General features: G+C 37.9%; 1 protein-coding gene across 2 annotated transcripts in view; it reads right to left on the bottom strand.

Annotated features, from left to right (window-relative positions):
• Positions 1–18,722, bottom strand: part of GABRG3 (gamma-aminobutyric acid type A receptor subunit gamma3) — a 772,615-nt gene that overhangs the window by 599,594 nt on the left and 154,299 nt on the right. For both annotated transcript variants that reach the window (XM_089693488.1, XM_089693489.1), the window contains exon 3: positions 8,522–8,589. In XM_089693488.1, the coding sequence (XP_089549614.1) occupies positions 8,522–8,589 (68 nt within the window). The remainder of the gene's footprint in view (positions 1–8,521; positions 8,590–18,722) is intronic.

The raw sequence follows: 18,722 nt of genomic DNA, 5'->3' as shown, positions 1-18,722 counted from the left end.
ATCTATGTACCTGCAGCCTGAGAGCGATTGTTACTGGGTCAGGTTAATTACGCAATTAACCCTTCACAGTGCCACCACCGCCTTTTTGTAGAGAAAAGGAGGAAACTCACCAATATTAGCAATAACACTATGATGTTTGACTAAGCGTCTGTATACACACTGTCACTGAAGGCAGAGATATACAGAAGTTTAAAAACACACAGTAGCGCTCTTCAGAGACAGGGATTCTTAGTTTGCATTAAAGAGCTTTAGAAACAGTTCAAAACTTTTCGGAAAATAAGATTTATTACTAAAAAGGTCAAAATGGTGCAATGAAAGTATTTACAGAAAAAGATGTAGCCAATATGTATATATAAATACAGAGAGCAATAACACAGCAAAGAGATAACAGAAAGAAGTTTAGAGAGGTAGAGTACTTGCCCAAAGTCCTGGGTTAAGCAGATCAAGTTTCAGAGCAAAAGGGTACCGTCTCCCCAGTTGGTTCCGATGTTAAAAGGGAAAATTCTTCAACTTCTTCTCCAAACCTGACAGCCTTTTTCTAGGAACTCAGCAGGGTGTCTCCTTACAGCAGAGAGCCAATTGCCTCATTTGGGGAGGGGTGTTTGAGGCGGGGGACTCAGGCTAGAACCAAAATCCCTCCCAAGTTATACCAGGGTCAATAACCTTCCCTAGGTACATGTAACATTCTATCCACAGGTAGATTAATATGCAGAATCATCTCCTGAACGTCTAGATATCAAACATGCCATGTTTTACTATTCCAGCTAGAACTATATGGCTTTCTGCTCTCCTGTAGACTTCAACTAGCGGTGTAAGATATCAGACAACTCACATTAAACTGAGCTATCCGAATATATGCTTTATTTTTATGTAATTGTTTCCTACCTTAAGATATGAAATTATAGGCAAAAGTGGGTTTTAAATGTGAGGACTGTTTTACGGCTACCTAGGTATGCGTTTGAAGCCCAGTGAAGGACTGGTTTATGGCTTTACGATTATCTCAGATTGAGAAGCTAACAGACACTCGGGCACCAGCTAATTTGGGATTTATAACCATGAAGCTGTCCCGCTGTGCCTGATTGCTTGTGCACTTCTGAACCCAGCACACAGGGACCACGTGTCACTCAACAGAGAGGGGGGGGGAAGCTGATTTGAAATGGAAATGATACAAGATGGAGGGCCTTTGGCAAAATGGAGGTTCGCATCCATCTCTGTACGTACAATTGTTACGATGCCCAAACAGGTTTCCACCATCACACAAAAGGTATTGATCCCAAAATAAGTAATTGGCAGCCCCATGAAGCAGAAATGTTACAGCTTGTTGTACACCACCTATCAGTTGCAACTGCCACAGGTGTCATTTGCAGTATCACCGTGTCTAAAATGTATTTTCGAATTTTGCATGTTTTTCGGCATGCGTTTTGTTATGAATCGATTTCAGACACAAATTTGATTTTCAGAGATTCAGATGTATACATAGTGTATCTCTGAATGTACATAGTAATGAATGTCAATGAATCTGTAAAAAGTTAGAATGCAAGTAACAAATTGATGGCGTCACATGAGGCGATGAGAAGATGGGGGAGATTAATAAAATTTTTGAACTTGATCATTCGGATTCTGAATTTTGTTCCATTTGTTAATGTCGGATTTACATGATGCCAGTCAATACTGTACAATCAGCTTGTGCCATTTCTTGTGGTGGGTTGGACTAGCACAGATGTATATAAGGTAATCTCCCAGACAGGGTGTTGTCACACATAGAGTCCTCAGATGGACTCTTTGTCAGTTAGCCTGTGATCATTGTGTGTACTGTTATTATATCTGCTGGTACATTTAATGTTTTATATATCAGGTAGGGAGGGAGATAGTGACAGACTTGATAGACACTGAGTTTAGTTTTTTTCAGTAGTGAAATCCACTCATAGGTGGACTCAGGAAGATTTAATAAAACTGGTGCTTTCCGAATCTGGGGCAGCTGTGCATGGTAGCCAATCAGTTCTAACTTCAACTTGTTCAATTAAGCTCTGGCAATAAAACCTGGAAGCTGATTGGTTTCTATGAAGATCTGCACCATATTTTGCACTCTCCAATTTTAGAAAATAACCCATTCAGTCAGTATAGTTCTTAGTCAGTGTGTGCCTAGTCTAGCTAGTGTCTCTGTCTCACTGTTGTGTGAGTGAGTAAAGGAACTGAAGATATTGAATCCTCCTGAATATTTTTGATATATGAATAATGAATCCACCCGAAATATTGAAACTGAAAACTAATATATAGCAATCTTCCAAAAAGTAACTGCAACATTTTTAAAATCCACCTGGAACAATGAATATACAGAACAAATGCTAAAAATACGTAATGAATTCCAAAAACGAATCAGTTCAACATAATGAATGCGCTGAAACAAATTTCTTTAATGAATGAATGCTTCCGGAAGAAAACAAAATGAAAATTTCTAGCGTGTACATGTCTAAAGCAAAAACATTTCCCTTTGCAAAAGAATGCATTTATCTCTGGGCCTAATTCATTCTATGTGTCCCATTATCAGTGGTATCGTGCCATACCGGGATTTGTTTCTGGGGTTTAATTGTTGAAATTTATCTTTACACGTCGGCAAAGCATTCTAAGTTGTTTACAGGTGAAAGCGGACCCTATCAGCAATTAATTAATATCAGGTTATTATTAAATAAATATACAAACACCAAACACATAAGTACTACTGAAAAGGAATTCAATCAAAGGTATAAGCAATCATTGTTTTACTTACTGTTAGTAGTTTTGCCATAATAGGAACTTTTCACAAATTGTCAAAAAGTGTAACAAAATATCTCAGGAAAATCCATAAAAAACAGATACCTCAAACTTATGAGATATTTAACACAGTCCATACATTAGATTAGTCATCTGGGGCCATTTGCTAGTGCCATTGGTATGGGATTCATACAAAAATTGCCGGGTCAGGTGGCAGTAATTGAAAATCTAATGCTAGAGTTAAGAGACATAGGTGTCCGTTTATGACACAGAGAATAGCTGCGATTCAACGGATCTCAGCTATTCTCTGGTCATTCACAGTTTATGACACTCAGGAGATCATATCAGCCCTTCACTGGAGATCTGTGTTCTCCCTCCAGATTCTCCAGCCCAGAGCAAACTAAGCAGAGATAATTTACCTCTGCTTAGTAAACTGATTTTTTACTGTAATCTCACGAGATTATAGTAAAATCAGCCGTTTTCCAGAGTTTGTAGACCGTTTTCCAGCATTTGGAGACCGTTCTCCCATTGTTCCGAGAACTGTTTCATAAACTGCATTCATAGGAGAACTGTGTTGTCCGAGAATGTAGGAGAACTGAGCAGCGATCTATTACCGCTGGTTCATAAACGGACACCAAAGCCTTTTCTCCATCTTATGCCTATGTTCCTAATAAGATATACTGCAAATTGATATATCTTATGACTTTGGGAGGCGTCAAATGATAAATCCTTCCACCATCCACTGCAGCCACTTTCCTTGCTGATGATGCCCTGTATTTTCCTCTGTACAGAACTTCTATCAGAGATCTCCTATTAGAGATACACTGACTGCCATGTTCCACAGTCCCCTGAATGGCTAAAGAAAATAAGATGATGGCATGTACAATATTTTCTTATTATTTGCTATTGTAGCAGGGCATCCATAGACAACTACAATAAATATAGTACAGAAATCATATAAAATCCACTAGGCAATTAAGTTAACATAGTGGAGAATCAAAAGAGGTTAAGGTTAAACTCTGGGAAAAACCCTCCTCCCCTTCACTTTTCCAAACTAATTGCTAGATTAAAATAATAATTTACAAGTCCTTTTTACCAGTATAAATCTATTGTCATATGTTGTCTCAAATTTCCTATCATCTTCACTGCAGAGGAGAAATGTCCTTCTCCAGGTGTCCATGTCTCTGCCTATTGACTATTTAGTGACGGTGCCCCACTTATGATATCACGAAGCAGGGACCAGTCAATGGGGGCATAGCCAAAAACCCAAAAAATAATATTATTGCTCTCATAAGTCCAAATTTGGCAATGTTTTCAAATACTACCATATAATGTAATGTAGCAGCATCTATATTTTTGCCTGATTTTTCACGTCTAAAGAAAGAAAAGATAGTGAGGCAGACATTGAGAATCTTCACACATCAAATTGTTTGAATATTCACTTTGATAACCCAATCATTACAAAAGCACACTCCTGTTTACTTTTTTTTCCTACACATGATTGGTATTCCAAGTGAACAGTAATTTGCTTTATACTTGACTGGCTAATTGAAATGAATATTCACATAAATTATCATGAGAAGATTGCCAACTCCTGCAGTAAATCAACCCAACTGTCAAGACCTGATAGACTAAGTCATATATAGCTAGGCAACCTAAATAACAAAAATGTTTGTTTGAAGAGCATACACTCAAAGTTTTAATGTATGCCAGCTGGGGCTAGTTGAGATCTGTTAGCTGTTTTGCTTATAAATTTCTTGCAGGAATAGGACTACGTAAAGTGTGTAATGATTCAATAAACTGAATGTAAAAAATACAAAAAGTAAAAAAACGATAGTCCTAATTGTGAGGAGTGTACAACAGTGAGAGTGTAGGCTTTATTTACTAAAGCTGGTTCACTCAGAATTGTGCACTTCTGCATAGAAACCAGATTACAGGGTTTATTGCTAAAGCTTAGAACAAGGTTAGAAACTGATTGGCTACCATACCAGATGCACAGGATTCTGAGTGAAGCAGCTTTAGTAAATAAACCCCTGTGTGTACTATAGGTGCAAAGTTTGGCCACAGCAAGTAGCGGACACAAATACATATGCTCCTATTTGCAGATGAAGGTTCCAGCAAACAATTCTCATGTATATGCTGCCTTATCTGTATGATTTATGGATATTATTGGTGTATTGGGTTTTGCCTTTTTTTAAACATGTTTATTTGATACTTAGTGGCAATTGTGCTGCTTGTCACAAAGTAGTTTGTGATTTTTAAATGTTAGGTTCAACCGATCCATGCACATCCCTTAGCACAGCTTATTGGAATGAAAGGCACAAAAGCAGCATTATTCTGATATTTTATGCACACTGCAAGCTGAAACTGAAATGTATGCATGAAACATAAATGTAGATTTCTTTTAGTAACCAGGTCTACTGTGTATGCATGTGACTATTGCTCAGTGTTGAATCAATCTGTGAGTGAGAAAAACAAAGCTGTGTACACAGGAATCAAAAATAAGCTGGTTCAGCATGGACCTGCCATATTTTGGTCTGTGTGTAGCCCTCCCTGTTCAACAGAAACAGAATGTTAGGTCAATTAAACCCATCGGAAAACCTTCTTTGATCAGCAGCTTGCAACCAATAGGCTGTGGTCCTGATCAGTGTATTCTGACAACAGAGAGTCCCCACTGTCATAATACAATGTCTCGGTGAGTTCAGGATTCCTTCATCTACCTCATTTGTGTGGCTCAAGGAATCTGTTTTTTTCATGCTGGCTGACCAATTTCATATAAAGAATGAACATTTCCATTTATTTACAATGTTTCAGTTTGATCTATCAATAACACTGTAGGGCATAGGTACTCAATCTGTGGCCTGCGGGACAAATGTGGCCTGCAGAGCTCTCTAATATGGCCCACAACCTCATGCTTTGGGATGGCAAGTCAGTAAGCCCAGATTGCGGGTTGCCAACCAGCCATCCCAGAGCATCAGATTGCATGGAGCAGGTGCTGGCAGCAGAGGTAGCAAGCAGCCACAGAGGAAGCAGGAGCTGCATAATGCCTCCTCTGTAGCACCGACTCTTTAACCAGCTAGAGTGATACCAAGTACACTTTTCCTTGGACCTTTCTAGCAGCCTAGTGATGCTGGCAGAAGCTGGAAGCGAAAAAGGTCAGTTTATTGAACATCACATAGTTTTACAATGGGCATATTAGCACTTTTAAAAATGGTTATTAGGCTTCTTTCACACTTATCTGTAGGTGCAGTGCAGTGTACCTGTGGCTTTCCTGCGGGTTAGCTGCACTGAGCCATAAATGTCTATTATATCCTGTGGGTCTGGTGTACTGTCTGAAAACACACTCAAATTCCTGAAAACAGGAGTTTTGGTGTGCTTTCAGAAACTGCATCACATCTGCAAGATATAATAGAAGTCTATGGTAAAGTGCAGCTAACCCCCAGGAAAGCCGCAGGTGCACTGTGCTGCACCCGTGATGCAGGTAAACTACAGCACATCAATGTGAAAGCAGCCTTATATAGGACTTAAGACAGTAAGAGCTTGTTTACATTTGTGGTTTGGGGGAAAACCTCATAGTTGAGCTGTAGTTTTACCACATCCCCCAAAAAACGTTATGGCATCAGGGGTCGCCTGTACGGTCTCTCTGTCAAATTCTGTTTTACACTAGGACAGGAGAGGCAGCAGGGGCGGCATATACAGGAACCAATCATCTCAATTTTCCTTCTGCAACCACTGAAAGTCAGCTTCTCCTTCTCTCCCCCCGCCGGCATTCTGAACCATTTCATTTCATTGTGGCCCACGACCGGTTACCAAATAACTTAAGTGGCCCTTGCTATTCAAAAGGTTGAGCACCCCTGCTGTAGGGCAAAGGCCAACTGGTATGAGTAGACATTGAGTGGCTTGTTTAACTAGAATACCTCATTACATGATTCTTATGCAGGCCATAGACAGTTCGTTTATCGGACAATTTTTTGGCTGAAAAAATAATCGGACGATTTTCGCACTGTTAGTAGGGCAAAGGCATCGGCCAATTTTCGCGGTTCCTCCTCATTTCTTTTATTGGTAATGCTGGCAAATTTGTTTTTAGGGTGGAACATGTAACATGTTCCCATAGCCGCAGCTGCATCCGCCACCCCCCCCCCCCTTTGACAGATAGTATGGGGAGAGGTTTCCCCGTACTATCTGTCAGATCTGAAAACAGTGCAGCCATGCGGGACTCCATCCACACGGACGCGTCACTCATTCACAGTGTTCTGTGAATGAGTGCCTACAAGTCCCAACATCCTTAGCAATTGTAGGATTGCAGTTTTCAATGAACTACCACGGTGCTATGGAGCACCTTGGTAGTGCATTGAAACTTCCTGTCAGTATATCTGCTTGCTTGTACATTCCATACAGCAAGCAGATATTCTGACAGGTCTGCACGAGACCTGAATGGCATCAGCAATCTACTGATCACTGGTGCAATGCTTTACAGGCTCCTTTGGACAAAAATAATAAATGCACATTTTTTTTACCTGCAAAAAAATGTGTATTTATTATTTTTGTCCAAAAGGTGAACTTATCCTTTAATTACTGGATATGTCATTTGCAAACCCTACTTGACCTCCAGTGTCTGAGAAAGTGATGACTGTGTTGCCCCACAAAATGCAGTTGGACATCAAACATTGTTCAGTGCCAGTCTGAATATAATTATATGAGACTATACAGACAGTTATTAGACATGTTGCTTAGGTCCATTTTCGGTTTATTTATAAAAGTTATTCTGTTAGATATGAAAGGATCTGTCTTTAGTCTTTACTTACTCAAATGAAATAAACTTAAGCCTAAGTTCCACACAAAACATGAAAAAAGGAGAAAGGAAAAGTAGTGATATAACCCACAGTAAACTATTGCTATCACTTATCCTCTCCTTCAGCTTTTTTGATAAGAGAATCACAGAGCTTTAATTATTAAATATTAAGGTCACATTTAGATGTTACATCTATTTGCTTAGGTTTCCCACATAATTCCTTCTCGAATATTTCTACTCAGTAGTTAATGATTTATGTGCTTTACTAAGCTTTTCACAATGGAATCACATTATATGTTTCATCCACATTTTCAGAAAAAATAGAAAAATGACACAACAGAGGCAATAAATATTTGAGGAACTGAGGACTGCAATACAATGAACAGTGTAAAAGTAACGACCATGGGAGTTGACTTAAAAGTTAGGAAAATTTCAAAATAAGTTGCAGTAGCCCACCCTCCCACGTCCCAAAGGGCTATACTCTATAGGAGTTCTTGCCCAAGACTGTGGGGCGATGATACAGATTGGAGCCAGCTTCAAAGAGGGCTATGAAGTTCTACTGAGCATGTACAGACATTGGGTAAAGAAGCTGGCCTGAAGAATGAACACATTGCTGCAGGCTTTGAAGGCAACAACTTGGCAAACACAGAGCTTAAGGGGGGAATAATTTAGATTGGTGGGAGGATAAAAAAAAAAAAAACTTTGTTTGAACAATTTGTTAACATCAAGGGCGTTTTTTACTTATCCCAGTAGATCTGTACTTGCCTAAAACATCCATGTTGAAGAGTCTGGTTTTTGCTTTTTTTTTATCTGGGAAAAGTGGAGGGGCTACAACTTTTGCAAATAATTCAATGTGTCTACAGTTTAACAGCAGTGGCAGAGAATCATAAAGCATATTGAATGGAATACTATAATGAATTAATGTTTTGAATAGTATACTATTAATTATTTATTAAGTAGAATGTAAAACAGCCTTACCATATTTATTGAAGACACTGGTCCAATGCTGTTTACATAAATGTCCACATCAATAATGGTGGGCTTAACTGTGAAAAAGGAAAATGTACAATATTAGATATGTAAGCAAAGTGCACCACTAGCACCCCTATGGCAACATGAATGATCACATTAGCCAAAGACACACTTCTACACAGAAAATGTATGTACTATATTGTATTTCTACCTTTTGGACAAAATGCCCATAAGATTTACAAGTGCAAACCAATTATAACCACATTCAAGAAAAGTACAAATCTACTTAAAGAAGAAGTATGGCCAAAGCTCTTTTGGCCAAACTTCTCCTGTGAGTCACAGGTGTGCACTTAGTTCTGCACTGCTGTGACCCATAGTGAGCCGACAGTGGGCTAAAGTCTGCTGTTGGCTGATGCCACTTATCTGCTCCAGACTTAGAGAGATCCTGACTTTAATGTCAGGATATGCCCAGATTCCTGAGCAGCAGCCAATTCAGCCTTTTAGCATGCCGCTGAGAGCCTGATCCAGTAGCTCCCATCCCCTTCACAGCCTTAAGCTCCAGTGAGCATTGGAGGGGAAGAACAGATAGCTGGTGACTGAGAATCACCAGCTGTCTGTTCACTGAAGATCATGAACTGATTGATTAGTGGTCTTTGATCACTCATTTCTCAGTTTTAAAGGCAGTGAGGGACAGATGCAGCATCCACCTAGGTTAGTAAGACTATTTTTTTTTCTCAAACTTCTCTTTTAAATCTGAACTCCAGGCAGATACAAAAGCCGTATCTTAGTGCAGCTCTGTAATCTTTAATGTATGAATAAAACTGCAGCAGAGCAAAATCCGGTCCCCATCCCTTTTAGACAGGTTAGAGCTGTGTGGTGGAGCTGTGCAAATCTCAGAAATGGATGGACAAAATACAGATAACATATTTAATGCATCTTTGATATATGTGCACTTTTCCCCATGTGTTGTCTCTTTTTAAATGTTGTGATACAGAAAAATGACTAAAAATTACATGAGTGTCTGACTTCCTCTGCACTCTTCCTTTGTTGCACGTGAATCTCATGTAGTGGGATCAGCACTGTCCAGCTCTGGTCTGTAAACTACAAAACACATCCCCTTTATATTGTGGAGATGAAGATGGGGTTGCATATTATAGACCAAATCAGAAATAAGTAGCAGTAGTATTAGTAAGATGCAATATTTTTTTTTGTACTTTGATTTAGATATATATTTAAAGCTCCAATGAGGAAAACCTATACAGCGGGAAATATTTGACATTTTATATGTCACCTAGGGTCAACTTGGGTCATCAGTTTTGAATCCCAACCGACTGGCTCCTGTCTAAATTGGCCCTAGTATGTGTATGCATGAAAGTAAGGGACCTTAGATTGTACGTTCCTTGAGGGCAGGAACTGATGTGAATGTACAATGTCTATATATATATATATATATATATATATATATATATATGTATATATATTGAATAAATTGATGGTGCTATATAAGTACCTGTAAAAAAAATAAAGAATGCTATTGTTTGTAAAACCCAGCAAAGGAAAAACAAACCTGATGTATAAGGAGGATAATCAGTATGTACAGTACATGACATAAAGTAAAAATAATTAAAAAAACTAAAGTGATAATGTACCAGTACAATTAATCAGCAGTCCCTTCAGTAACTGTTCACAATGGCATGCCTTTCTTCCACCTACTGTATATTTGCCTATGTGTCTCCTTAGATTCTAAGGTTTAGAAGGTGGGTGGAATATGGCACACACAGTAGTTAACACTGCAGAGTCTAGACACTGTCACTCTTCCGTGCTTCATATACGTTCCTAAGCAACTGTCAATTATTCATACAAGCTAAATCATTGAAGTTATTGAGTCAAAAATTCCTTTATTTAATTCCTGGATTTTCTTTTATCATTTCTTAAATCTGTAGAGATTACTTAAATTATTGCTCATAGGTTTATATAAACAATAACACAAATAATTTTATTTAAAATTAAATAATAAATGTGTTTGCATTATACATATTGTACCTGAGTACACTTCATCATATTTTAGTCAAATGGAAATGTTTACTATGAATGTTTTCAAGGGAAAATAAAACATATACAAAATATAAACACATGCATGTAAAATATTACTGAGAGCATTATTTACCTCAATAATTTTGTATATTTTTATCATAATATCAAAGTTATACCTGACAATCCCCTATAAATACAGTACCTCATAGAAGTAAAAGGATAATTTTACAACAGTTTAACTTTCAATTCATGGGAAAATAATAATTTATAAACATGATTTAAATTCCCTAACTAATGAGTGTATGTTTGTGTGCCTTTCACTGAACTTGATCACACTCCATGCTTTATGAATTCAGGTCCTATATGGACTACACAAGTATATCTAGACCCAAAAGATAAACAATATACTGCAGCTTAAGAATCCTTAGTGTGCAACTGTTTTATTTACTGAAGCTTTTTTCCTTTATATTAACCTCGTAATATAATACTTCCTTAAATAAACCAGGCTGCCCAGTAAAATTGGCAGTTAGGGGGTTGAGACAAACCATGTACTACTGACAAGGGTGCTTACAATGGTCAGCTAGCATATTTCATTATGTAAAACTTTTTTTTTCCTAAAGAAAAAAAACCTGGTGCTGTAACTGCTGAATAAGTGATAGATGCAGCTTTAATTTGAAAAGTACACCTTATGGCACCGCATGAGTCCAAGCAATTCCAGTGTCAGCCAATACAAGTGAAGGGAGGGACGCTGCTCAACTGACCCCAGGAGTCCAATGTAGAGGAATGCCCTCATCTGCCATACTGGCCATGCCCTCTAATGCATTTCACCCCGCCCACTGGGGCTTGGTCACAGAGGTCCTCTGTGACCAAGCCCCAATGGGCGGTTTGAAATGCATCAGAGGGCATGGCCAGTACCGAGGCTGTGGCCATTCCTCTACATTGGACTCCTGGGGTCAGTTGAGCAGCGTCCATCCCTTCACTTGCAGCTTTAATTTGTTAGGTCCCTCTAAATTTACTAGTGCATGTAACACTACCCTTTCCCCAGACAGTGCCACTGTCCAAGGGTGGCTCTGTTGGATCCACTCTAAAACAAAATATTTTACTAGCCAGATCACTATGAAAGGTGAAGACTAAAAAGGAAAGACTAAAAGCCACCACATTTATAGATAGACAAGCTGCAATATATGACATTTTTAGTTTCGAGTTTAGAAATGTTTTAATTCACACAGTAACACATTTGGATAAAGATACTTATTTTCAAAATATGACAATTGTTTCAGTAAGCCTAATGAGATATTAAAATTACTGCCACTTGGCTAAAATAAAGGTCATTATACTGTACTCGTGTTAAAGCTTTGTGAATTGAGCCTTATGAAACAACAACATTTCTTGTAGACCTTAGCAACCAATCTGAAAGCTACATGTGCATGTTAAAAGCATACTACAGCTATACCACCATTTTTAAAAAAGTGCAATGCTTGTTTATAAAGCACTGTGAAGTCTGAAGCTGGCAAAGAGCAATAGAAATGGATAGGGTTGTAAAGAAAGTAATGCCCAGCCATGTAACTGATTATCTGCCCTCCAATTGCAGAGTTAAACAGAAAGAACTGGAATTTTGCAAGGTTCAGTAATATTGCCTGCATTTCATCAATATACAAAAATGTACGCCGTGGATAGGATCAATACTAAAAACATCTGCTCTCTACTATAAATTGCCCCCCCCCAGTTTTATTTTCAATTCTTCACTCAAGAATGACAATTGGATGCTGAATGACTGGTATGGACAACTGTAAATGTTCCTGGTAGCAAATATGTTACATGTATTACCCAAGAGCATTATTTTGTGCATAATGTGCAAATGTGATAATTGGCCTTGTGTCTGAAATATGTAGAAATTGTACTTCAAGTGCCAATGTTGCCTAAATGGTCAACCTATTTCTTTATTTTTTCACTAACCGCTGTCAGTAAAATGACACCTGGAAGGTTCTTAGTCACTAATAGGGATTGACTTAAGGTTCTGTACAAGAAATACTTCATTTGGATATTTGTTATTGTTCATCCCTATTTGGTAATAGGGATGAACACCTGCTAGGCTGTTTTGATGTGCTTAAGACTTATTATATAAATTCATGGATAATACATGCAACATGAGTGGTAAAGCTACATTTTTATGATTAAATACACCAGTGTGAGACAGCTGAATTTGATTTGAATGGTTTGCTGGCTGTCACTGATTTACAGTCCGCTTTCACTCTAGCTGACACTGCTACATAATATAATTTAGTTGAGATATGTGTTCTGCATGTACTAGGATACTGCTGAATTTCAAGAGATTAAATCATATCCTAGTTGGATCACCTCTGCATTTGCATTAAGGTGGGATTGTTTTAAATTGGACAAAGGTACCTGTACAGGAACCAATGAGTGGCTATTTAATATCATTATTTTTGATAACTTAATTGACCCACCATGCTCAGAATATTTTATTTGGCTTTCATTTTTGGATTATGGTTGTAGGTACAGTCATTTGAATAAATTTATTTTTTAAATACATTTATGTTGTTTTTTGCTTCTCTGCTGATTTATTTAGCAGATTTTAGAGGACACCTGAAGCTTTTTAAAGAGTCAAGGTGCCCTCCTCCCTTCTTTTTATTTTCTGAGGTTTTGATTTATTGCTTGGATTTTGCCTAAGAGCTGTTTACCTTTACACTGTGCATTTATAATTAAATAAATAGTTGTGGGAAGAAGGAGTTTACTGGTCAGCCTGTAACTTTTCCTACAAAATGTAAGACTTGTATATCAGCATGCCCTGGGTTTGAGGGGTCTTGAGGAACTGTTGAAAGAGAGATGTGTTTGGTGAAGCACTTCCTTTAACCTGTCATGTAATAATGTTTTGAGATTACAGCATTCCAAAGTCAAGAGAAACTTGTAAAATTTAATAAGATGTGCATGCATGCATCTGAGAATGCCTAAACTTCATTATATTGAAATCAATGGTTATTTAACAATATTTGCACAGTGTAGAGGTTTGTTTTAAACTTTTGAAGTGCACCTGTGCCCCATCTTTAGGTCTTTAGACTTCAAACGATTTACATTTTCTTAAAACGCAGTAAAATATTTAAATCAAGCCATCATGGTCCATTCTATCTGTTTTAAACATTAATTTTTTCATTCTCAAAGATCCTCAAATATCACAACAAAGACTCTAGAGTGGGGTTTCTAGCGCTTTAGAAACACCTGTTGAATGTTTACATCATTAGAATGGCAGTCTGCCAAGATTCTGTCCTTGAAGAATAAAGCTAAAATTTCATCCATTGCCTGGGTTGTGAATTTTTAAAATTAATTTCTTCAGAGTGCTTATAGATACAGAGATTACCAAGGTCATGTTTTAAGTGTTTTTTCTACCTTTTTCTGAATAATCTAGTGTGCATTGTGATGTAGAGCCAAGTCAGATTTCAGTCACTGCCATGCTCATGTGACCACAGTGGTGTCACTAACTCATCGCCATGCAACCAGTGTGTGATAAGAGCACTCTCAACTTCACTCTGCACAAAAGGTTTCCAGTTTGCTAGACCATCTAGATGCCAGCAGACTGTGAGTGACTGACAGTTGAAGTGGTTTATCCTAAAGTTTTTTCTTTGCAAACACGCATTGTTCACATTATTATAGGTTTGAAGTTAGAATCTAGTAGCGTTCTTCAAACAGACAAAGGTTCTTTGCATTCTGGCTTAGTGCATGAGAGATAAGGCTTAACTATTTCAATTCAATAAATGAAAATATATGAAATATAATGAAAGAAAAATAAAGGTAAAATAAAGGATATAAAAATAAGTACTTAAAAAAGAATTTGCTTGATTTGTAGATCCACAGAAATCAGTTCAATGTAGCATACATTTTATCCAGGGTATCAAAGCATTTGCTCCTCAAGAAAAATGACTCTTGGCATATGTGTTTTGCTTTGAGGGTAAAGGAGAGCTTCTAAGCCATAGTTGCAATGACTTTTTATTTGTGGACCTTTTAGAGGGTGTCACTTAGTCCTCCACAGGGGCGGGCTGACCATTTGGAAACTCGGGCACTGCTTGAGGGCCCGGGGTCAGTAGGGGGCCCCATGAGATGCCCCTGGTACATTTTTTATAGGATTTTTTGAGTTTGGGCAAGGACACAGGGGTCCCATGATACCCTATTGCCCAGGGGCCCCATGAGTTGTCAGTCTGCCCCTGGTCCTCGACCTACCCAATTCAAAGAGCTGAGGAGTTGGACATAGAAGTGCTGAAATGTTTTATTATACTTTATCGAGAATATCAATACTTTCAGATGAACATATCTTACTGTGAGGCAACCAGCATATTATTACTCAAAACTGATAAAGTTTTGTATACATCAGATGTATAGAGTGCTTAGGACAGTTAATGTGACTAATTAGCCTCTATCATATACCCTAACCATATTTGATCTAGGATTGTTTGTGTTCTCTTCTAAATTTGGATATATTCTTATGAATGCAATTTTAACAGTTCAAGATTTTCTTAATTGCTGGATATTTTATTTACAACCTTCACAAGCCAGCTTTGCCTAATGAAAGTTAGACCCTCCAGTTACGACCTGCCAACTTTCTATGGCTTATTTAGAAACCTTTGAAATTCTGAGCCAAACAGTGTTTATTCCACTTGAGCTTGCTTAATACGTGTTATCATTTAAACCTGTGTCCCGTGAAAACATGCTGTAATGTGAATGGTATAATATGATATATGATAGGCCTCATTATATGGTTTATGATTATCAAAGGTGTGATAAGTATTGTTACTGTTAGAATTGTTAATGGCAATATGTAAGGCTTAATAGAATTACTTTGAAGTGTACAGACCAGGGGCGGACTGACCATTCGAGCACTCGGGCATTGCTCGGGGCCCCATGAAATGCCCCTGGTACCTTTTATACTCTTTTTTTGAGTGTGGCCAAGGACACAGGGGCCACATGATCCCCTATTGCCCAGGGACCCCATGAATTGTTAGTCCGCCCCTGGTACAGACCCTCTGATTAATGTTTACTTAACTAAACTGCTAAAGTTTTGAGAACAGGGGTGGTTTATGGAATATTATCAGTTTTATGTGTAACCTTTAGGATATAAGATTAAATGTGATAGTTTGTTGCACAGCTGCGAATGTTAGCACAATAAGGTTGCCGCTATGGTTTCTTGCTCAATTTTGAGTATTCAGACCTCATTTCTACCACATGAATGATCTAGGCATAGGTCCCCTATAACCACTTGCCTACTGGGCACTTTTACTCCCTTCTTGCCTAGGCCAATTTTCATCTTTCAGTGCTGTCTCAGTTGAATGACAATTGCACAGTCATGCAACACTGTACATAAACAAAATTGTTATCATTTTGTTTAGTCAGATAGAGCTTTGTTTTGGTGGTATTTAATCACCACTGGGTTTATTTTTTGTTAAACAAACTAAAAAAAAATGAACATTTTGATAAAAAAAGTTTTTTCTTAGTTTCTGTTATAACATTTTGTATATACTGTAAGTAATTTTTCTCCTTCACTGATATGTGCTAATGAGGCTGCAGTGATGGGGACTAATAGGCTGCAGTGATGGGCACTGATAGGTGACACTGATGAGGAGGCAGTGATGGGCATTGACAGATATCACTGGTGGGCATTGACAGGTATCACTGCTGGGCACTGAAAGGCAGCAATCATATATGGCACTGATAGGCGGCACTGATGGGCACTGAAAGGCAGCACTGACTGGCACAGATAGGTGGCACTGATTGGAACTGTTAGGCGGCACTGACTGGCACTTATAGGCAGCACTGATTGGCGGCACTGATAGTTGGCACTGAAAGGCAGCTCTGGTATGTGGCATTGATGTGTACCGATATGTAGCATTAATGTGCACTAATGGACACTGGTATGTGGCATTGATGGGCACTGATAGGTGGCAGTTATGGGCACTTACAGGTGGCACTGATGGGGCTACACTGATCATCAGGACCCTGATGATCAGTGTACATGTCCCCTCTAAGGAATGCCAATTATTGGCTCTCCTCACACACTGTCAGCATGAGGAGAGGACTGCCGATAAATGGGATTTCCTATTTACATGTGATCAGCTGTGATTGGACAATGCTGATCACATGATAGAGCCTACATCATCGGCTCTTTACTGCAATTGGTGTTCCTCTGTGTCCCAGGGACACAGTGCACCACTGATTGGCACACATGTGCAGCTAAAGTGGGAGGACGTCATATGACATCCTACCAGAACGAGAGAACCGCCGCCCTCCCATCATTTCCTTATATGGCAGGTGGGAGGCGGTTAAATTATTCTTTTTACCAAACCAACAGAAAGTGCTGAGTTAATGTTTTCACTAGTTATGAACTTAAAGTAAAGTGTATGTCACACAAATCATTTTTTTCTAGGTTTGAATAGAATGGGGAAGGAATTTGGAATTTACGTCAGGTTTTTACTGTTATTTGGTGTTGTGTTAGAAATGTTTTTCCTCACTTCATGTCCTGCTGCCAACAAGAGAGGAAGTGAGGGAGGAAAGACAGGAAGTAAGCAAGCAAAAAATACAAAAGCGATTATATGCCAGTCCCATCATATCCAAAACTATGGAAAAAAGTTTTGACTGGAAATATACTTTAAAGCTAGCTGGACATTTGTATTCATCTGAATTTCTATTTTAAATTGTTTTATTAGAGCACTCAAATATAACTTTGTGTTTCTTTTCATTTCTTTTTGGAGCAGTGAATTATAGGTTCTGGTAAGTGTAGGTCCCCAAGAGGCTGTCCCTTCTCTGGCCTTAGCTCAGACTCTGGGCTTCTGCAGGAGGGCAATCTGATAATTACCACAACCTTCAGCTTTATTTCATGCAATCATGACAGCACTTTCATTATTTGACAGCTTTAGGGGTGTATGTTAGCCATACCAAACTAAGGCAGGAGAAATGTGAGCCACACAATAAGTGAAACACTTCTGCTAAGAGAGAAAGAGAATACTAGACAAATATACATTTATGATAATAGAGCACAATTTTTACCTCTCTTTTCTCTGTTTAAAATTGAAAAAAAGTTTAGAGAATATTTTTACTATAAATATCTGAAAATGATTTTGTCTAGTTGTAAATAGATGGCATGACATAACTATGCCACTTAAATATACCTTGTAAATGCTTATTCAAAATGCGAACTGCAAAAACTGCCATTTTTGTTTCTTCTACAGTGATTTGTAAACTGCATTGTAAATCTGGCAACCAGCCTTTTCCTTTTGTATGTCTTTGTTAATTTGGTTTGCAGGAAAAGCTAAAATTGAATGTCACATGTACATTACACTGTATGAGGTTTTATTTAACAGATTATCTCTCAGCCACACAACACGAACTATAATATTTCTAGTATGCGCTTTTGTATTTGACATTGTAGCAATTTGTGCCAAAAACTAATACGGGGAATATTACTCCTCATAGTCCTTAAGAAACACAGTGCAAGCTATTTATTCTTGAATGGACATTATATTTTAGCATCAATAGTTTTATGCATTACCTACTGTGTTCCCATCTAATCCTGTAATAGCGAACAACTGTGTCATGTATCCCCTCACAGCCTGTGTTTTATAACACTCACACCATCCAGAATGCATTTCTTTATTTTTATCTCTTGCCTTTCAGTCGTTTATTTCACTTCAAAATTAGTGGAAAAAGCTCTATTTTATAAATGAAGAATGGAAAAAAAAAAACATATGTTTGCATTATGACTTGATATTTTGCATTTAACAATAACAAAAACTTCTTTAGCAAATGAAAAGTAAGCATTAAGAGTCTGAGGAGAATTTTATTTATTTATTATATTTATCAACAAGTGGAGAATGAATGTATGGGTGTAGCTGAGTTGTAAACAGATAAAGATTCACTCTACCCTGTCGGTAAAAATAACAGCTGCAAAGATTCATAGTCTACCTTAGCATATAAAGATAACTCCACCTTATACATAAAAAGGTCTTTGATTTAGGAAAAAGACTAATAGGTTGTTTTCTGACCATTCATATGAAACTCCACCATAGCACATAAAAATGGGTAATACAAACAATTCTTAAGACTGACTTATGGCTTAGTAATACAAGTTGAAAGTTTTATGCATAGAGCTATAAATTGTGTGAATGAACTG

The sequence above is a fragment of the Staurois parvus genome, unplaced genomic scaffold (genome assembly GCF_062004578.1).
Source record: "Staurois parvus isolate SC_StPar_1 unplaced genomic scaffold, SC_StPar_1.0 ptg000634l, whole genome shotgun sequence".
NCBI lineage: Eukaryota > Metazoa > Chordata > Amphibia > Anura > Ranidae > Staurois > Staurois parvus.
The sequence above is the reverse complement of the archived record's forward strand: the minus strand, read 5'-3'. Positions and strand labels throughout refer to the sequence as shown.